This window comes from Myodes glareolus, chromosome X (genome assembly GCF_982192425.1).
Source record: "Myodes glareolus chromosome X, mMyoGla1.1, whole genome shotgun sequence".
NCBI classification, from domain to species: Eukaryota; Metazoa; Chordata; class Mammalia; order Rodentia; family Cricetidae; genus Myodes; species Myodes glareolus.
In genome coordinates, this window is record NC_142053.1 from 77,867,795 (window position 1) to 77,890,103 (window position 22,309).

Here is a 22,309-nt window from a genome sequence, read left to right on the forward strand (position 1 = left end):
CTGTCCCTATAGTAACATGATTTCATTGATTTTTTTTTTTTAAACATGACTTATTTTCTTAGAGGGACAAGCATAGCTTCAGAAGTTATGTGTTAGTGTTTGGCATAATTCAGATTGCCTTAGAATTTGAGTTTTGTGTGTATGTGTGTGTTTTCCCTTTTTTCTCTTTTCTCCTTTGAGATGGGTTTTCTTTTTAGCCTATGCCGGCTTGGAAGCCTTTATCTTCCTGCCTCAGCATCTCAAGTGTTAGGATCACAGGCATATGCTTCAACAGTTGGCTACATGACACTTTTATTTTTTCCGAGACAGGTGTTTCCCTATGTAGCCCTGGCTATACTGGAACTTGCTTTGTAGACCAGGCTGGCCTCGAACTCACAAAGATCTGGCTGCCTCTGTCTCCAGAGTGCTGGGATTAAATGTGCACACTACCACTACCCTGCCTATGTGACACTTTTGATTCCCATGATTTACATGAAAAGCAAGTCATTTTTGATAGTATTACACCACATGACTTCTACTACTTATACTTTTTTTTAAATACCAAAGATTATCTTGAGAACTTGAATTTTATTAAACAATCACATGTAACCACTTTATTTTAAAATCTGATGGGCATGTTGCAGTATCTTTTTTAAACCAATGTATCATATTATATAGTCATATGACATATATTAAGTATAGTCATGCGGTTCCTATTATGACTTGAGAGGGTAAATATCATTTAGAAAATATTGACTATGTGTCTTTCAACTCCCAACAAATGAGAGCTCTTCAGTTTTTATATGTTTAGATAACTGATTTGCATTCTGTCTTGTTAATTGCAGAGGAAAGATTATACAGCATTAACAAAGTTTTTGCCTCCAAAACATGAATATGTATTAGCTGTGAGAATGACTGCTATTCAGTGCAAGCTCTATCAGTACTACTTAGATCACTTAACAGGTAACAAATGCGTTCAGTTGTTTTCATCTTCTGTGTGAATATGCTCTTTTTCTGAACAATATGATCTTGGTAATTTTGCCAATTTTAAGTTTATCTCATATTTCTTATTTTACATTTGAATGAAATAAGTATGCTTAAGACATACATAGATCTAATCTACATGGGAAGTAGAAAAAGACAAAATCTCCTGAGTAAATTGGGAGCATGGGGACTTTGGGAGAGTGTTGAAGGAGTGGGGAGCAGAGAAAAATGTAGAGCTCAATCGCAATGTTTATAATTAAAATTACTATCCAAGCTAAGTTCAAGGGACAAATTTAAAGCAATAATTGTTTAGTTGAAGTGCTGTTCAACTAAACATTGTATATATGGGAACCTCAGCTTGATTTTCAGCACCCCCAACAATATGCAAGAAAATCCCCACAAGTATCTGTGTATTATGTTAATAAAGCCTTTGATTTGTTAAGAACTAGTTCACATCAGGCCCAGTGGCACACACCTTAGTCATGGCTCTGGGGAGATAGAGGCAAGTGGATCTCTGAGTTTGAGGCCAGCGTGGTGTGCAGGGTGAGTTCTAGGAAAGCCAGGGCTCCACAGAGAAACCCTGTCTTGAAAAAACAAAACCAAACCAAAAAAAGGGCTACTTCAGAAGAATTACACATGCAGAGTAAATCTAAATCTGTAAAAGAAAACAAATTCGGAGTAATTTTTAAAATATTCTACATTTGTATTGAAAAGTATGTAAATTATATCCATGAAATTGTGTCTTAGTTATCAAATTCACAAGGTTTGAAGGCAAAATCCAAGGCAAACCATATTATCCTCACCATGTTATAATTTTAAAAACCAGAGAAATGTTTAAAATGTTTACTGAAGTACTGTTAATTTATTCTTCACAGTATCCTTTTAAAAATAGAATGCACAGGTATTATTATCTATGTGTCCTATCCAGTATACTTGATGTTATACTTCTTTACATCTCTGGTTTGGAGTTAGGTTTCTACTTATTGGCCCTAACTGATGAATACATACAATAAGAGTAGTAAATATAGGTGAAAAGTTGCCCTTTAGCCCACCTGCATATAGTTATTGATTTAAAAAGAAGCTAGACTTGGCGGCACGTACCTATAATCCAAGTGTTTAGGAGGTGACAGCAGGATTAGTAGTTCAAGGCCATTGTCTTCTGTTATGTAGGAAGTTGGAAGCTCCTGGCACAGACATCTTAAGAGAGATGCTTAGCTGGGAATGGTAGCAGGCATCTCGCTGTGAGCTCCAGTCCTTCCGGTTCTACATAATGAATTCTGGGACAGCCAGCTGCTTAGTCAGACCAGGTTGGGGGAGTAGGTAAGAGGAGAGGGAGAGACAGAAAGATGGAAAAGGAGAAGTGGGGCAGGCTTGACAGAGTAAGAAAACTTAGTAAATGTCTCATCTGAAAAAAATGAAAAACAAAACTGGCTGGGAACAATGGTGGTCTTTAATTCCAGGACTTGGGAGGCAGAAGCAGGCAGATCTCCGAGTTCAATGCCAGCCTGGCCCACAAAGTGAGATCCAGGAAAGCCAAGACTGTTAAACAGGGAAACTCTGTCTCGAAAAACTAAGAAAACAAAACTGAGCAGGAGTCACCGTATCTCTCCTTGCTTCTTCTTAGCCTCTTCTGCCTCCCTTTCTTTGCTTCTCCCACTCACCTTTCTCACTTTCAGATATTGTCTCCCTGTGTTCACCGGGCTGTCTTGTACTCTTGGGCTCAAGCAGACAATCTCATCCCATCCTCTCAATGAGGTTATCATGCACATCCATGCATTACCTCATTCAATGAATTACCAAAAACTGTGAAAGACTTGTATTTAAGAACTAAAACTAACCTGGCATGGTGACACATGGCCTGTGATCCAGGTACTCATGAAGCTGCAGAAGGAGGATCTCAAGTTTGATGCCAGCCTCGGCTTCCTAGCAAGTTCTGTATCAGCATATGTTACAGAGTAAAACCCTGTCTCAATTGATAAAAAAAGATGAAAGATAACTTGTGATAAGAGGTAACCTAAGTGAATACTGTCTAATGAGGTACTTATATCTAGAACATATATAAGGAACTTTTACAACTCATAAAAGTGAACATTCCTGCCTAGTATGGTAGTACGCACATATAACCCCAACACTGAGGAGGCTAGGATAGGAGAATCATGAACTTCAGTCCAGCCAGGGATAATAGAGAAAGTGTCTCAAACTTCCCTCTCCTGCAGTCTCTGCTAGGTGTTAAGGAATTAAGAAAACTTTTCTTCAAAGAATATAGACAACTGGCATTTACTCATATTATTATTACTCAGGAAATGAATGCAAGGCAGGCACACAGTGATGGATCACTATACATGAAATAGGATATGATAAAAGAAAAGTAAAAAGTGGCCAAGATTTAGAATTATTCACCAGTTCTAATCCTAGATGTATACATAATTGAAATGAAGTTTTAATTTCAATGTTGATTGCAACATTTTTCATAAATAAATACCCAAGTGCAGAAACAGTGTTTGTTAACAAAATGAATGGATGCAGAATGGGTATACATATAATGGGTAATATTTGGTAATAAGGAAGCCATGCATAAGTGTTTATGATGCTGCTTATATGAAACATGTATTGGCAAATCTACAGATTTGTTAGATGCAGTGTGGCTAAGGGCTATGCAAAGGAGGGAATAAGGAGGTTGAGCTTAAGTCGTGTAGTATTTTGTGGTGGTTATGAAAGTATTTTCAAGCTGAATTGTGGGGTTGAGGTGTAGCTCAGATACATGGTGTTTAGCCAGCATGTGTTTTACTCTAGAATCAATACCCACCACTGCAAAGACAAAACCAGCAAAGGCACTCTAGCAGCCAAAAGTCTCTGAATTGTGACAATGGTTGTGAGTAGTGTAAAAGTCACTGGATTTTATACTTTTAATTTGTAATTTCATACTGTATATATTATATCTCTGTAAAACTTTTTAGGGGAGAAACAAGGTCTTGATATATATCAATATCAGGATAATTTTGAACTCATGATCTTCTGTTCTGAGCTTTTGAGTACTGGACGGAAGGACAGGATGCATTGTATTCCCATACTTAATAAGTCTTTGAAAGAAAAACACAGTGACTTATTTTCAAAAGTTATATTCAATTATTCTGTTGTTTATTTTATTTTATGATTTCAGAGTCCTATATAACATCAAGATTTTTCTGTAGCATTTCTTTAAACTGTATTTGCGTTACCTGAGCATTCCAGTTGCTATGCTCCAATAATTCCTTCATCTTTTCTTCACATTTCTCTTTGTTTTTATGAATGTTTTCTGTTACCCTATGTCCGGAAGCACTTTTGACCATAGTTCCTGATTTTCCTTTGACTAAGGATTAATTTTCCTCATGAAATTGTTGTTTTTCTTAAGCAGTCAGTGTGAAGATTTTATTATTCTGGTATCCCACTATAGTACAATTTATAAATCAAACACAGCTTGTGTTGAACTGTTTGGTGGAACAGACAAGATTTCTGTAGTATCTCTAATCTTGCTTCTTTCATCAAATATTGAATGAAGTAAGAACATCACAGTTTTTAACACAATTCCTTTAGAGGACAGTTCAGCAATGATACGTAATGCCTGAATTTTGAAGCCAATTAGCAAATGATGGAACTGCACGGTTTCGATTTCAACTGATGTAAAACATGTTTGTACATGAAAAGTAAGCCACATTCTTCAACTTTCTAGACCTGCGTTGATGAGATAATTTAATATCATATTCTTTTCAGTTATTTGTGAATATATAGAATTCTCTTAGATACTTTGTATTAGGTATGTAATGTCTTGGAGTTTTTTTTTTTTTAGGTCATCTTAAGTGTTTATTTCCACTAATTGACTCAGAAATATTAGAGGATATAAAATCAAATTTTTATGTTAAAGGAGATTATTTCATCAGTGCATATTTTGAGATAAACTAATTGTAGAGCTAACTCCTGTAAGGTGTTTCCATATTTCTTTTAGTTGGTTTTTTTTTTCTTGCTTTTTTTTTTTTTTTTTTGGTTTTTCAAAGCATGCTTTCTCTGTAACAGCTTTCTGGCTTTCCTGGAACTCACAGAGATCTGGCAGCCTCAGGCCCCCCCCCCCTCCAAGTGTTGGGATTAGAGGCTTTCGCCACCACCATCCAAGCAGGCCTCAAAGTTTCTATCTAGCTAGGAGTGTCTTTAAACTTATGGTTCACTTGCCTCTGTGTCCCAGATCCTGAGATCATAGGCTTTTGCTACCATATTCCTTTTCAGTTCTGTTTTCAGATTCTCCTGTTACCCTGACACTTACCATGTAGACCAGATTGGCCTCCAATTTGATTCTGCTTCCTGAGTGCTGTGATTAAAGGTGTGCACTCCCACATCCAATTTTTGATTTTTTTTTTATTACATTTATTTTTATGAGTATGTGTACACACTTGGACCATGGCACTCATGTGCAGGTTAGACCACACTCAGTTCTCTATGACCTTATGTGGGTCCTGGGGATCAATTTAGGCTTCCACGCTTAGTAACATGTGCCTTTCCCAGCCCCACATTGGCCCCAAGTTTCCCCATTTTTAATGCCTTCGTTATTTTTTCTTCTTCCACCAATATGGCCAAGAAACACAAAAGGCTTTTAGTGATTCCTAGAGTAGCTAAGCAGATCATCATTGGACTTAAGTGAGCAACATTATGAACAATACTTAAGACACCCTTAATGTATACATCTACATAGCAAGAAAATTAATATAGCCAATCAAGTATACCTGTTCTTTTCTCATATATTTTGTGTATAGTAGTAATACCTAAAATGCACTCTTAGCAGTTTATAGTATACAATACATTATAGTCCTTATGCTTATTATTATGTCTGTTCTGTATTTCTGTGGATTTCAGGTCTTTGATTTTTTTTTTTCCTCCCATAGTAGTAAAATCACTATTATTTGTCTGTCTTTATCTAGAATGTTTTTCTCCCCTATTCTCATTTATATTTTGTTCAGCCTAATTTTTGAAAGAAGCATTTTTGAGTTGTCACAGTTTGGAAGAATTGCTGAAGACCTATCTGTATGGAGCAATGCTTTATCTATCTGTAATAGATAAAGGGGCCATGAATACAATTTAGGAGATTTCAAAAATCTAAAGGAAAGTATGTATTTTTAGTGACCTTTTTAATTAAAATTGCAGTGAGCCCCCCCATTATGGGGACTGATAAAAGATTATAGTTTGTATTAGTAGATATGACTTTGTTGTGACTAAAATCAGAACTTTTTATTTGCTATTTCTATTGATATTATAGTCATAAACATTTCAAAATTTTAGGTATTTTACTTCCTGTATTTTATCACTTCTGGTTTTTCTTTTTCTTTAATCCTATTTTTTTAAAGAAAACAAACTATGTTTTTTCATTTTACATATCAGTTCCAGTTCCCACTCCCTCCCATTCCCTTCCCTATCCCCCATCCACTACTCAGAGAAGGTAAGACACATTGCTTTGGGGGAAGGTTAAAGACCCTCCCTACTATATCTAGGCTGAGCAAAGAGAATGGGTTCCTAAAAAGCAAGTACAAGCAGTAGAGATAAATCCTGGTGCCATTGCCAGTGACCCTGCAGTCTGCCTCAGCCTTTTGATTGTCACCCATATTCAGAGGGTCTAGTTTGGTCCTAAGCTGGTTCCTTCCCACTAGCTCAGGTAGACTGTTTCAGTGGATATACCCACTGTACTCTTGACCTCTTTGTTCATATTCTTGCTCATATTCTTATTCCTCCCACTCTTCAACTGGACTTTGGGAGCTCAGCCCAATGCTCCACTGCAGGTCTCTGCCTCTGTTTCCATCAATTGCTGGATGAAGGTTCTATGGTGATATTTAAGATAGTCATCAACCTGACCACAGGGCAAGAGCAATTTGGGCCAGGTTTCTTGCTAGCCCTATAATGACTCCCTCAATCAAAATATCTCTTTCCTTGCTCTCCATCTTTGTCACTTCTTAGTTAGAATTTCTATTGCTGTGAAGAGACACCATGACCATTACAGCTGTCAAAAAAAAAAGAAAAAAAAACATTTAATTGGGTAGTCTACAGTTTGAGAGAAGGAGCTGAGTAGAGAAGGAGCTCCATCTTTATCCAGGAAGTGAAGTGAGATACTGGGCGTGGTTTGAGCATGTATAAGAACTAGTATAGAATCACCATGGTGGAAATGGAGAATTCTTGTGTCTTCAACTGTGGTTTCTTTTTGTTAGGTGTAGGTAATAGCACTGAAGGTGGAAGAGGAAAGGCAGGTGCAAAGCTTTTTCAAGACTTTCAGATGTTAAGTAGAATTTGGACTCATCCTTGGTGTTTGCAGCTGGACTACATTAGCAAAGAAAATAAGGTAAATTAAGTACCTCAAATTATTTAAAGTTATTTTTTATATTCTCTATCTGAAGCAACTTTCTGTTTCATTAATTCAGCCTCGTTTACTTTTAGTTCATTTTTATTTCTTTTTATTGCCATTGAGAAGGGGTCTTACTCTATATCCCTTGATGACCTGAAACTAAATGTGTAGTTCACTTTAGCCTCCAACTTGTGGCTACCATGCCTAACTTATTTATGTGTTGACTTTGAACCCAATGGGGTTATAGCCCTAGTCCTAAAAGTTTTTGTATTGAGCTCTTTTAAATTTTTTTAGAGGGGTAGAAGCATATCTTCCTACCTGAATACTTGGTTATTAAGCACAGGTTTCTTAGTTTTGATCCCCATTGACAACACATGCGTGTGCGATTGCACATGTGCGTGTGCGATTGCGCATGTGCGTGTGCGCGCACACACACTGGAAAAAATGCAAAAAGTTGGGCTGGAAATTTAGCTCAATAGGTAGAGTGTCTAGCATGCATAATACCCCTGGATGTTGAGAACCAGGCAAAGTAGCATGCATCTCTAATCCCAGCACCTGACAAGTGGAAGTAGGATGATCTGAATGTCACAGTCATCCTTGGATATATAGGGAATCTATAGTACAGCAAACCCTGTCTCCACAACAACAAATAAACAAAACCCCTGCTGGGTATGGTGACACACACATTTGTACTCCCAGCACTTGGAAGGCTGAGGCAGTTAGATCAAGCATTGTGAGGCCAGCTTTGGCTGAGACTTGAATAAGACAATTTTATATTTATTGAAAGATTAGAATAGAAATTAATTCAGTTTCTCCTAATTTTTATATCTTGTATAGCTGTAGTAACTTATCTGAGCTAAGAAATTAACTGTGCTACAAAACAACAAACTTTGTTTCTTCGTGTTTCTAGTGTCTTTTTTTTGATCATCCCATACAGGACCTTCTATTGTATAATCCTGTTAAATAGCCATTGTTTCTTCCTGCCTTCAATAGTTCCTTAGACCTTATTGATGTTGGTTAATTTAAGTGAAATGAAATGCTTGAATTTCCAATATATTTTGAAATGGGCTACTAAAACATATGTCTTTTTTTGTTTAGGGTTATTTTGATGAAGATAGTATGGATGAATTTATAGCTTCAGATTCTGATGAAACCTCCATGAGCTTAAGCTCAGATGAGTATGCAAAGTAAATTGAGTACTTTGTTACCTATGCTGATATATTCAAAACCCTGTACTTGTGGTTGTCGGCTAAGAATTGACTTTATAACTTTAATATACTTTCTTAACATGAAATTTTCTTTCTGTTTGTTTTAGGAAGAAGAAAACAAAGGGTAAAAAAGGGAAAAAGGATAGTAGCTCAAGTGGAAGTGGTAGTGACAATGATGTTGAAGTCATCAAAGTCTGGAATTCAAGATCTAGAGGAGGTGGAGAAGGAATTGTGGATGAAACAGGAATCAACCCCTCAGGTTCTGTGAAGCTAGAGGAAAGTGAGTGTAATGAATGTTGCCTTTCTTGCGGAACCTTGACTTAGACCATGTTAGGTCGTTAGTGCTTTTTTTGTCCTTTGTTATCCTAATGTTGATGCAAAGGAATTTCTGTGCTTAGGTTATTAAGAACCTAAAATGAAAGAGGGCAAAGAGTTGCAACAATTTCCAGCTAATGTTTAGTTTTAGGCAATTCATTTTGTTCCATCTGGTATTTTGGAGGAAGGACATAAAGGAAAGGTAGTTGTTTAGTTGAATTTATAAACCTGCACGCAATTATTCAGATTCTGTGTGTAACTAACAGTTCTTAAGTGATACTGCAATGTCATTGGTAAATTTAGGTTTATAAATGAATTGTAGAACTATCATTCAGGCCCAAATATGTCTAATCTCAAAGATTTCCACTTAACTACATAGGAAATCTGGAAGCATTTCAGGTAATGAATTGTATATATTAGAATGAATTTTAATCATTTAGTTTTTTTTTTCTTTCAAATCCTTCATAGTCTATAATTACATGCTTTGGTTTCCTCTATAACAGGTGCTGTTTATTTTGCTGTTTTCCTCTCTTTTATATGAAAGTAAAAGTCTTAGAGTTTACTGTCCAGTGGGTTCAGCTCTTCTCCCCTTGTATATGCTGAAGAATTAGTGTTCAGCCTTTCTATGTTCTCTGTAGGAGCTTTAAAGCCTGGACCAAATATCAGATTATTTCAAATTCTGCACTTGTAAATGGCTCTAAATATTTGGCATTGGAAAGCTCTAGAGGCCAACAGTTAAACATCAGTGAGGAGGAAAGCATTGTGGGTGACAGCTGGATGATCTTGTGATCAGATAAGCTTGTGTGAGCAAAGGTCTGCAGCTGACTAACTTAGTGACTCCTCTATAAACGCTTCTCTTTTCAGTACCTCTGTGGAATAGACAGGTGGCAGCCTAACCACAAACCCTGGATTCTCCAAATCAGGGGAGTCATGAGATTTAAACTACAAAATTTTCCTTTTTTCTTCTCTTTGGCTACTCCATCCATTAAAGCAGCTCTATCAGCATTCATCTTCCTAACAGAATTAAAAGAATATTTTCATTAAAACAACAAAGCCTGTTCTTATAGAGTTAATGCTTATTCTGTCTCCTTCTGTGCTCTCTTCTTCCCCCTTTTCTGCTTATAGTTCTGCAGTCTCTCTATATGTGTGTTCCTGGAAATAATTATATGGAAATATTCTTACTGAATTTCTTTTTTCTGTTTTGGCTAAAAAGAGAAAGAATTGTTCAGTGCTGTAAATAAGTAACATGGAAGTCAGAGGGGTGGGAGAATTGAAGCTGGGAGGCAATGCGGATAGTCTTGATGCATGTATGAAATTCTCAAGGAATAAAATATTAACTTTAAAAGTTGGTCAACATTCCTTTTATCACCAAAAAGTGCAAGTGGTATGTGTGGCTGGATTGCTTCTAGAAATGTTTAGCTGCTTTCATTCTTTTTTCTGGTATGGTTTCTGAAATATCTCTTCTTTTTATATATGCCCTAATGTGAAGGACTTGGGCACTGGGGCAGGGTGTAGAAGGCAGTATGGTGTGTCCTTGAAAGAAGGCAGAAAAAGTTATGAGTTCCAAAAGACAAGTTTTGACTGCTAGTCTACGACTTTTGTTTTTTTAATGTCTGTGTGAAGTTAAGTAGAAGTTACTTATTTGGAGATATATTTTGTAGCATATATATATATATATACACATTCATATTTTATCATAAGCAGTCTCTAGGATAGATGGTAAAATACAATTTTGTTCTTTAGATTTAAATGATCTTCATTTAAGAATATACTATATTCGTTTTTATCCAAGTGATTGTATAGTTTGTAAAGGAAAAAAAGTTCTATTGGGGCTCACAGTTCTAGAGGCTGAGCATCCCATGTTTGCGTGTATGTAGTGAGAGCCTTGTGCTGTTCACCTTGTAGAAAATAAGAGAACAAATGGGCACTCAAGGAGCAGATAAAACATAAAAGGAATTATCATGATAATTCTCACAAGATGACTCCCCCTTTAATTCCTCTTTTATTTATCCATCCATCCATCTATCTATTTATTTATTTATTGAGATAGGGTTTTCTGGGCCTCAAACTCATGATCTTCCTGCCTTAGTCTCCTGAGTTTTATAGGTGTTCACCATTATTCTGGTTTATTCATCTGCCTTAACAACCTAACCATCTCTTGGGAATCAAAATTTAAAATGAGTTTTAGTGAGGGGAAACCATATTCCAGACCATAGAGCCATGCTGCTGCTGCTGCTGCTGCTGCTGCTGCTGCTGCTGCTGCTTTTGCTCCCCCACATACACTTTAATTGTCTGTCTCTCTCTCTCCCCTTGCCCTTCTTCCCTCTATTTTATGTGTATAGGTGGTTTGCCAGCATGTTAATGCTTTTTTCCCCTTTAAAATGTACAGTGAATGGTTGCTCCAAATACAATTGTAGTCCATTTATTTAAATATGTTTAGAAGGCATCAAAAAGTTTCGAGTAAGTGTATTGCTTTTTAACATATCATATTTTGTGCCTTCTATGATTCTTTGAGGATCTAGAATGTATATAAAATAGTTGAATTCATTCAGTTCCCGATAACATGTCATGCATCTTTATACAGCACAGAGTTATAACATAAGTTATGACTAAATTATGTGGATGATGAAATAAGAAAAATCAGTGTGACATACTTGTTTATGAGTTTTAATTTTATGTACTCCTAAGGATTTGTTTGTTTTTGAGACATAAGTTCTGTGTAGTTTATGCTGGCTTGGAACTTGCAATGTAACAGAGGCTTGTCTTGAACTTGAGATTATCCTTACTTAACCTCCTTGCTACTGGGATTAGAGACATGGTCTACCATGCCTAGCCAGAATATCTATTACTTAGAGTAGCCCATAGGTTTCTGTATTATTTATTTTAGAGAAAGGGTCCAGGTTGTTTATATGTATCTGAGTATGATCTTGAACTTCTGTTCTTTGTATCTATTTCCATAGTGTTAGGCTTATAGATATATGCCATGATACTTTATTTTTGCAGTGCTGAGAATGGTGTCCAGGGGTTCGTGTATGCTAGAAAAACATTCTACCAGCAAGATAATAGACTATTATTATATTTAGTAGGAGCAAAATTAGAATGGAAGGGCTAAAGTCATGGCTCAATTGTAGTTCACATGTTTAGCATTCAGGATTCCCTGTTACCCACACAAAAAGAGTGGAATTTGTTCTGTTTGCATGGAAATTATAATTACTTCCTATATAACCTCACATTTTAACTTTCTGTTAGTTTTTTTCTGTTCTGATGATTTCATATTAAAATTTTTTTAGTGCACTATTCTCCAGAAGAATTGGCTCTTTGCTAGGTGACAGATTATAAAAAGTGTTCACATTTGTTTAATAAGTTATGTTCCAGGGTCCTCAAGACTGTGTCCAAGCTCATTGATTGACTAGAAGGGATCAGAAGATCCAGGGATAGTCATATTCAAGACTATGGTTGATTATAACCAAAGTTATAACACAAAGTCAACAAAGAGAAAAGGACATGGAGTAAAGTCCAAAGGAAACTTCTAAACATCACTCCATAACTTAGTTTGTGTTTCAGTTGCTGTAAAGAGACACCATGACCATGACAGCGCTTATAAAGAAAACATTTAATTGTTGTAGCTTACTTAGTTTCAGAGGTTCAGACCATAATTGTCATAAAGGGGAGCATGGCAGCATGCAGGCAGACTAGACCAGCTGAGAGTCCTACATCTTGCAGGCCACTGGAAGTCAACTGCCAGTCACACTGAGGGAACTTTAAGCAAAAAAGACTTTAAAGCCTGCCTCTGCAGTGATACACTTCCTCTAATAAGGACACACCTCCTAATAGTGCCACTCACTTTGTGGGTCATTTTCTTTCAAACAAGTGCGCTCTTTTTGGAGTCTTCTAGAGAGCTCTTCTTTAGCATTCAGTTACTACATATACAAAGTATTGTTTACTAGAGAAGCTTACTAGAGATTCCTTGTTCAAGTGTTTTTATAGGGAGCTGGTTACTAAGTATGTGGTGACTCCAAATTCTAGACTCCCACAAAGAGTGCTCAGAATAAGCCACATTGTTTTTTTCCCAAATTACCTGTGGGCAATGAGTTGTGGTCACCAAGTCATGTTTTCATGTCAGCGAAGAGGACTGTTTACTGTAACATGAGAAGGCTGGGCCTGCTTGTTTGTGTTTCTGTCCTGCCCTGCCCTCCAGCTGTTTAGTCCCAAAGAAAAATCACACTGAGATCTCTATAAGTTATAAAGCTGATTGGCCCTTTAGGTCAGGCTACTTATTAGTTTACTGTTCATGTTCCCAGGCTAATCACGGGCCAGTAATTTCAGGGACCTGGACTTTTGTAAGAGTGGGAAGCTAAAGGTGAAGAGCAATGGAGCACCACTCACTGTTAACATTAACTCATATGAACTGTAGTTAACCCGAGCTGAGCCCACACCAGACCAGCTCTTTCAACATTGAGTCAAGGAAATAGGAGAGAGACCACAGGGTCACTCTTTATCTCTCAACTATTGGCAGTTGTTAGCTTCTGACAAGGGGTGAATAAATGACTGTCTTAGTTGTATATCCTCTGCTGTTGCCACCACCTTCCAGTTAATAGCTCCAAACCCACATTTACACAGATGACCCTGGTTTGTCTTGTGTGTCACAGAAGAAAATGAACACACAAATCTCTCTTTTATAAAGAGAGATTAGAAGGGAGGTTAAATGGCGTGCAGAACTGGTTGAAAGTTGGAGGTGAGGAGTAGTCAGTATTCAAAGTGTACACATGTGTAATTGATAAAAGCAAAATAGAAATAATTTTTAAAACATGGTTGGCAAGATAGTATAAGCTTGCAGACTTGAGTTTGATACCAGAAACCCACATAAAGGTGGAAGGAGAGAATGAACTCCACACAGTTGGCCCCTGACCCCCACAGGTGTGTCCCCCGTACATCAAACACAATAAGTACATTTTAAATTTTTTTTTGGTTTTGTTTTACAAGACATGGTTTGTCTGTGGCTTTAGAGCCTGTCCTGGAACTAGCTCTTGTAGACCAAGCTGGCCTACAAGTCACAGAGATCTGCTTGCCTCTGCTTCCTGAGTGCTGGGATTAAAGGTGTGCACCACACTGACTGTCACATTTTTGAAATTTTAAAAAGAAAATAATAGAATACTAGAAACCTTAGGAAAATTTAGTGACGAAAATTGCTAATAAGCAGCCTGGGGAAAGTGAGCTCACAAAACAAACAGCATAGCCAGATTCTCAAGAAAATAAGATTCTTAAATACTGGATAAAGACTCTATAAAGTCAGTATGTTGGGGTGTTGTAGGGATCATCCTGTAACTTTGTGGTATAAAATGGATGGTATATGAGAAAATATAGCCTCAGCGTTGAACATTCCTTTTACTTTTATAGAGAAACATTTAATCTTACAAACAGAACGTTAATAACAGATGACATAATCATGCAGTTGCATACTACATGGCAGTTAGTGTGACTGAATAAAAAAGCTAAATGACACACACAAATAACCACATTTCAAGTGAGAAACCACACTGAGCAATAATTTGCAGAATGATACAAGCAGGATGGTACTATTTGTCCACAGCTTAAAATGCCAACCAAGATGATGCACAGTTTAGGGGTATACTTGGAGTAAAACGGAAATGACAAATATATAGAAAGTAGAGGATTAGTTTGGTCTTAGAAAAAGCAGCAGAGATGAATTATATCTTAGACTCATCTGTACTAAGTACAGTTAAAATATTGATGAAGATGAGATATGAAAGCACAGTTCACTGTGCTCTAAGCTTTTTATAACATTAAAATACTTTTCACTGTATCACAGTTGAGAGAAAGTGTAGAAGCATGTTAACCTAATTTTTTAATTTTAATTTTAATTACATTTAAATTACCTAGCAGATTATTTCCTATACTTTCTTCTTGTTTCTTTTATGGCCAAATTTTCTTTTAAACTAAAAACAAAATGGTTCAGCGTGAGTGGATGATTTCTCAGGTCAGTGTTTGGGTTTAGTGGCCCGGGGAAGAGATTTTCTTTCTTGTTCTCTCTGTCTGTGTTGTTTCATGTCTTTCATAGTTATTTTCAAGATTTTAGTTTTTTATGGTCTGTGGGATTTCCACCTCTTATAATCTTGTTCTGAGCTCCTCAGCCCTGCTTGTAGCATCTGTCTTCTTGCGTTCTGTCAGAATTCATCTTTTGCTTGCTACCACCTTGCATATCTCCAACCTTCATCTCTTTCCATTCAGTGCTCTTTCCTCAGTGTAGAGCTTTCTCTTGTGATGGCCTTCATGGTCATCTGTCTGTCCCTGTACCAAATATTCATTAGTCCCTTACCCTTCTTACTCTGGCTTGTTTTGCTTCTTTTGGTCTCATTCAGTTTTTTTTTTCCTGATTAATATACTTAACTTATGTTCTATTTATTTTATTTAGGTAAAACTACTTCCACTTCTAACCCAAGTAGTCCAGCTCCAGATTGGTACAAAGATTTTGTTACAGATGCTGATGCTGAGGTTTTAGAGCATTCTGGAAAAATGGTACTTCTTTTTGAAATTCTTCGAATGGCAGAAGAAATTGGGGATAAAGTGTAAGCTTTTTCATATATCTATTATATAAATGAACTTTTTAGTATCCTTACTATTGTTTATAAAGCTTATTTAAACAAATCTAGTGTTTTCTTCTCATGTAAAGTATCTTATTATTATTACAATGAAATGACATTATAAACAGTTATCTTCCTTTTAAGTGTCTGTTTCTGAGTATATAATCAAGTTTTTCTTCAGTGCTTCATGGTTTTTACTGTATATAGTTCAGGGTGGTCTTAAACTCAGTAGTGTTTCTGCCTTCGCCTCTCTGGTACTGGGGTTAATTGGTAAAAGTTATGTTTTGGTTTAGAAACAATAAGAATTGATAGATTAAATATGGGCAATAAATAATCAAAGAATGACTACTAGATCTGTAATTTAGATGACTGGTTGTTTATGGTATTATTTACTAAAATAAAGAGGGCTATAGACTAAACAAGTACATTAGAAGAAATAAAGAATTTTCTTTGGGCCATGCTAAATTTGAATAATTTTTGTTATTCATGAAAGATGAAAAGTAGGAAGTAGATACTTGAGTTTAGAGTTTGTACAGGGGAAGAAATGATACTACAGATATGTTTTTCTGTTATCAATTTCTGTGGCTTAAAATCAATTTGAGAGCTTAGGGGTGTCTATAGCTTAGTGGTAAGAGTGCTTCCCTAGTGTATAGAAGACTACTGGACTTGATCATTAGCACCTTCAATTTTTTGGATATTATCTGTCTTACTCACTTTCTCATTGTTGTAACAAAATACCTGATAGAAACAGCTTAAAGGAAGAGAGTTTGCTCATGGTTTCAGAGGGATTTTTAGTCCATTCATCATAAATGGATACGCATGGCAAAGGCAGTGTGTAGCGGCCATTTTTCACAGGTGCCAGGAAGTAGATAATAAAGTCCATCTATCCCCAATGATTTGTTTTTGTGGGTATTGCTTTTTAAAAGTTTCTAATTACATGTGTGAATGTTGCCTTGCCATAGCACATGTGAGGAAGTAACAAGAATACTTTGGGAATTGGATCTTTCCTCCCATCATTGTGGGACCCAGGGATTGAACTCAACTTGTCTGGACTGATGATGGCAAGCTATTTTACCCACTGTTGCTGTTTATATTTCCATTTCTCTTTTTTCTGTGTGTGTGGGTATTTGAGACACGGTTTCTGTTTGACTTTGAAGCCTGTTCTGGAACTAACACTTGTAGACCAGGCTGCCCTCAAATTCACAAAGATCTGCCTGCCTCTTCCTCCCAAGTGCCGGGATTAAAGGTACATGCAACCACCACCCCTCTGCTCTTTATATTTTCATATGAAATGCTAATAAAGTAGGTAAAACCAAAATGTCTTGTGCAGGTATGAACATTTTTGTCAATCAGATATCAACTTTTCTTTACGTTATTTGCAGCTAAGAAACAGTTATTAGTATTTTGACATTTGTTCCTAGTGATTCTTAAGTTCTTTGCATGGTTCTTAGCTCAGTGATTCCCAGACTAGTCTTACTTGCTTATCGGTTCAGGTTAACTTCTTGTCTAGAATAATTGTCCAAATTCTATATTAATAGCAATTAAATAGCATTTCTAGGAACTTCGGTTCCATCAAGAACTTAATTTGTAGTTCAGAATTAATTGATTGAGTAGAGTGCTTGATTCTGGGGAAGAGAACTGAGACAACCGAACTGTTCCTATGTCTGTGTCCAGATAGTCTATGTTCTATTGATAGTCTCCTGCCTTCTGGTGATTTAGAGTTGAGTTACCTTTTCAGTTGTTTTTTTGTTTGTTCGTCTTGTGCCTAACACTCATACAAATTTTATAGTCAGCTTTTTAATTTTTTTCAATGTATATCTTGCTGAACATTTTAGATTTTACTTATAAGATTTTGTGTTAAATTAATACTTAATTAGGAAAAGTAATTACTGGATTGTTCTTCTAATCCATGAACACTAGTCTTTTTTTTTTTAAGTCTTGTTTTTAGCCAGTCGCTCATATCTTTGGACTTGATTGAAGATTTTCTTGAATTGGCTAGTAGGGAGAAAACAGAAGATAAAGATAAACCTCTTATCTATAAAGGTAAGTTATAAGCATGCCTACATTATTATAAGTTTTAAAACACTCACCTGAGCATATATAAACATTTTAAGGATAAAGGAAACTAAACTACCCAATTTCTCACAACCCTGACATTCAGAATTAGCTTGTATTTTTCTCCTTGTGTTTATTCGCAGACATCTATGTATCATCTCTGTTTCTTCCCCTTTCATCCCCTGTTTTAAAACAGGTTCTTGATGTTTAACTAGGCTGGCTCCAAACTCATGATCTTCTGGCCTCAACTTCGTGCATGAACGCATCACAGCATTAGTTATTATGCTTGCTCGTTTTGTTTTATTTTAGTTTGTTTTGTTCGTTTAAATCTTTCTTTTGTATATTTAAGGTATGACGTGTATGGGATACAAATAGTAAAATGACTACTGCAGTGAATTATATTAATGTATTTTTCTGTTGTTATTCTTTTGTGCCAAGATTTGCTAAAATTTATTTATCAAGAATCTAATATGGTAATAATACAGTCTTTCATTATTAGCTCCTTTCACTTTTGAGCGAAATTCAATGCTATTCTATTTGTGGCAGATGTTATTAAGTTATACTTTGTGTATGATATAATATCCCACTGTTGGACAAGGCTGCTTGTTTGTCTTGGCCACCCAGAACCAAAATAGTCACACAGAAACCATATTAATTAAATCACTGCTTGACCCATTAGCTCTAGCTTCTTATTGGCTAACTTTTATATTAATTTAACTCTTTTCTATTAATCTGTATATCGCCACGTAGCAGTGACTTACTGGCAAAGCTTTGGCATGTCTGACTCTGGTGGTGGCTCCATGGCATCTCTCTCTCCGCCCTTCTCTCCTAGCATTTAGTTCTGTCTTCTCTGCCTACCTAAGTTCTGCCCTTTTATAGGTCCAAAGCAGTTTCTTTGTTCATTAACGTTAATCACACCCTACAGAGGGAAATCCCCCATCATCCCACTGTCTGCCTCATTTCACATTGTAATCAGTCATTCATTGATCCTGGGCATGTTTTTACCTTTGGGCTGTTGTAAATGGTGATGTTTTGACTATTTTGAGTTTTTGTATATTTAAACACAAATTTTCTAATGTTCTGAATGGAATTGCCAGGCTGTCATAGTTCTACAGGGCAATTCTCTATTAAACTTATAGAAGAGTCTGGAGATGTAGTTCAGTGATAGAGCATGCAACTTGGATGTACAAAGCAAGTTTCAGCTCCAGGACCACAAGAAACAAAAACCAACACATAGTAGATAATCAGACCTTGGAGGCCGAGCTATGGGCTTAGGTTGCTTCCCATGGTTGTGTGTGTAACCTTTCTCTTTCTCTATGCCTGTCAACTGTCCTGTCTAATTGTCATGTTTCCTCATGCTTTCCCTCCCTTCTCTCTCCAGAATAAAGCCCTTGATTACTCTGATTCTCTTTTTGATTTTCTGACAGGAATTCTTTGTATAATAGATCTGACTGTCTTGTAATTCATTTTGTAGACCAGACTGGCCTTGAACTCACAGAGATCCTCCTGCCTCTGCCTCATAAGTGCCGGGATCAAAGGCGTGCACCACAACCGCCTAGCAGTTACTCTGATTCTTGTATTTCAGAGACAGCTTGTAAATCACCGTTTTTACTCAAAGTCCTTGACTTTGTTTTTGGGTGTTTTTTTTCCATTAGGCTAATTTATATTTTTTTTCTGATCACTAGTAAAGTTAACCCATTTTTGTTTTTGTTTTTTTTTAACATGCTTATCAATTTGGTTCCTTTTTTTATAATCGAGTTCGGGGTGCATTTTTTAACCCTGGATGACCTGGAACTAGTTTTGTAGACCAGGCTGGCCTCGAACTCAGAGAGATCCACCTTCCTGTGTCTCCTGAGTGCTGCATGTACCACCACTGCCTGGCTCAGTTTATTTCTAATTTTATAATTTGTCTTTGCAAGTATTGGTTATAACTACAAATGGAGTGTTTTAAGTGACAATTTTTTTTTCTACTCCTAGAATTGGCACTGTGTATTGTGTACGTTAGATTTAAGGAACACCACAGTAAATCATGGTAGAGCTTGATCAAACACATATAACCCTAATTGCAAATTAAAGTGTTTGGGAATCTGAATATTTTTAAGTATCAGAATTTGGAATACTGTGGGTTTTAATTTAGAGTATCAGATTCAGATTAGAAATTATAATCTGGCTGTCTGTGCAAAATGTCAAAAGTCAGAGAACTCCAGAATCTTGAGAATTTTAGGTACTGACCTAAAGTTCCAGGCCAGTGAGGGTAGAGGTTGACATTTCTCAGGTATTTTCTACGTTTTGTTTGAGCAAGGTACTAGAATTTATAGGCATGAGCCACCAGAGCCAGTGTGGTGAATTTATTTATGATGTAATTAATTATCCCTTGTTTTGGAAAGGACCGTCTTTCTGCTAGACGTAATGACAGTACTTTAATTCTGGCACTAAGAAGGCAGAGACACTAAGGATTGTGTTGGCGGTCTTGGCTATGGGGTGAAACCCTGTCTCAATACAATACTGGAAAAGGGGGTAGGATATATTTTGTACAATAAGAATAGATAAACTCATTTCTGTTTTCTGGGGATGGAACCTCAGGGCTTTGTATGCTGCTCGTCTGTACAGTAATATAACCCACCTTCTTGTTTGGTTTTTGTGTGTATATGTGTGCCTGTGCACAAGTACCTCTGCGTACCTGGGGATCAGAGTCAGCCTCAGGTATCTTCCTCAGTCACTCTTTATCTTATTTTCTGAAACAAAGTCTCTCACTGACTTGAGCTCACAAATCCAGCTATGCTGACTGGCCAGTAAGCCCTTAGCATCAGGTGCCCATCACCATGCCCAGCTTTTGCCTGGGTGCTAGGGATCAGAACTCTGATCCTCATATTTGCACAGCTGGCCTTGAGCCATTAATCCAGTTTGTTTCTGTTCCTAAATATATAAAATATATTCCTAATTATATAATATATATTCCTAAATATATAATATATATTCCTATATATATATAATATATAATATATATTCCTATATATGTTCCTAAATATATAGTCTTGAATTCACTCTGTATCTGAGCCTGGCCTTGAAGTTCTTATCCTCTTGCCTCTACCTCCTAAGTGGTGCTGGAATTGTATGCATTTACTCTCTACCACATCTGGTTTGGTTTGGTACTGAGAATCCAGGACTTCATGCACTTTGCCAATTTAGCTCTATCTTTTTAATCTTACTTTGATTTTTAAGAATGTCTAGTTATAGAGTACTAGCCTGACCTGGATTTGAAATTCTCTATCCTAGTGCTGGGATTATAAGCACGTATTATTATGCCTGCTTTACCATCCATTTACATTTTTAAAAATTTATGTATTTATTTTTTTACAAAAAAGGTCTTTTCTCATTTTACATACCAATCCCAGTTTCCATTCCCTCCCCTCCTCCTCCTCCCCAACTCCAACTCCCCATCTTCCCCCCTCCCCAACTCCAACCCCCATCCACTTTTCAGAGAGAGTAAGGCTTCCCATGGAGAGTCAGCAAAGTCTAGCACATTGCTTTGAGGCAGGGATAAGGCCCTTTCTACTATATTTAGGCCGAGCAAGGTATTCATCTAAAGAGAATTGGTTCCAAAAACCTGTATAAGCAAGCAGTAGGGATAAATCTTGGTCCCACTGCCAGTGACCCAATACACACAACTGTCCCCTACATTCAGAGGGCCTGGTTTGGTACTATGCAGGTTCCCCTGCTGTCAGGCTGGAGTTGCTAAACTCCCATTAACTCACTTAAGCTATTTCAGTAGGTATCTGCATCATGGTATTGATCCCTTTCTGCATATTATTGCTCTTATCTCTTTTATTGGACTTTGGTAGTTCAACATAGTGCTTTACTGTAGATCTCTGCATCTGTAAACAAAAATTTCTTTCCCTCCAGGTCCCACAAGTTCAGTCCCAAAGAAACACACAGAGGCTCATACTGATTATAAACTGTTCGGCTATTAAGCTCAGACTTATTATTAGCTAGGTTTTACAAGTTAAATTAGCCCATAATTCTTATCAATGATTAGTCACATGGCTTGCTATCTTTTCTCACTGCAGCATTTCATCTTGCTTCCTCTGCATCTAGGTGGCGAGTTAGATGGAAACTGAGCCTTTCTTCTTCCCAGAATTCTCCTAGTCTGGTCACCCTGTCTTTACTTCCTGCGTGGCTACTTGCCAATCAGTCTTTTTAATTATTAAACCAATAAAAGTGACAAATCTTTACAGGGTACAAGAGTATTATCCCATAGCATATATCTGTTTCCATCAGTTGCTGGATGAAGGTTCTATGATGACATTTAAGATATTCATCAATCTGACTATAGGACACAGCCAGTTTGGTACCCTCTCCACTATTGCTTAGGGTTTTAGCTGGGGTCATCCTTGTGGATTCCTGGGAACTTCTCTAGTGCCAGGTTTCTTGCTAACCCCATAGTGTCTCACTCAATCTAGATATCTTTTTCTTTGTTCTCCCTTTGTTCTGTCCTTCCCCCATCTCTACTATCCCATTTCCTCAACTAATCCTCCCCCTTCCCCTTCTTTCTTTCTCCTCCCCTTCTACCCTCCCTTCCTCCCCCATTCCCATGCCCCAATTTTCTCAGGAGATCTTGTCTGTTTCCTCTTTCCAGGGGGTTCCATATATGTTTCTCAGAAGCTTGTTACCGAGCTTCTCTGGGGTTGAGGACTGTAGACTGGTTATCCTTTGCTTTATGTCTAATATCCACTTATAAATGAGTAAATACCATACTCCTCTTTCTGGGTCTGGGTTACTTCACTGAGGATGGTTTTTCTAGTTCCATCCGT

General features: G+C 36.9%; 1 protein-coding gene across 12 annotated transcripts in view; it reads left to right on the forward strand.

Moving 5' to 3' along the window:
- Atrx (ATRX chromatin remodeler) overlaps positions 1–22,309 on the forward strand; it is a 160,321-nt gene that overhangs the window by 105,025 nt on the left and 32,987 nt on the right. For all 12 annotated transcript variants that reach the window (XM_048417796.3, XM_085684635.2, XM_085684636.2 and 9 more), the window contains 6 exons: positions 825–942; positions 7,185–7,315; positions 8,417–8,505; positions 8,634–8,806; positions 15,275–15,428; positions 17,380–17,486. In XM_048417796.3, coding sequence (XP_048273753.3) covers positions 825–942; positions 7,185–7,315; positions 8,417–8,505; positions 8,634–8,806; positions 15,275–15,428; positions 17,380–17,486 — 772 coding nt within the window. The remainder of the gene's footprint in view (positions 1–824; positions 943–7,184; positions 7,316–8,416; positions 8,506–8,633; positions 8,807–15,274; positions 15,429–17,379; positions 17,487–22,309) is intronic.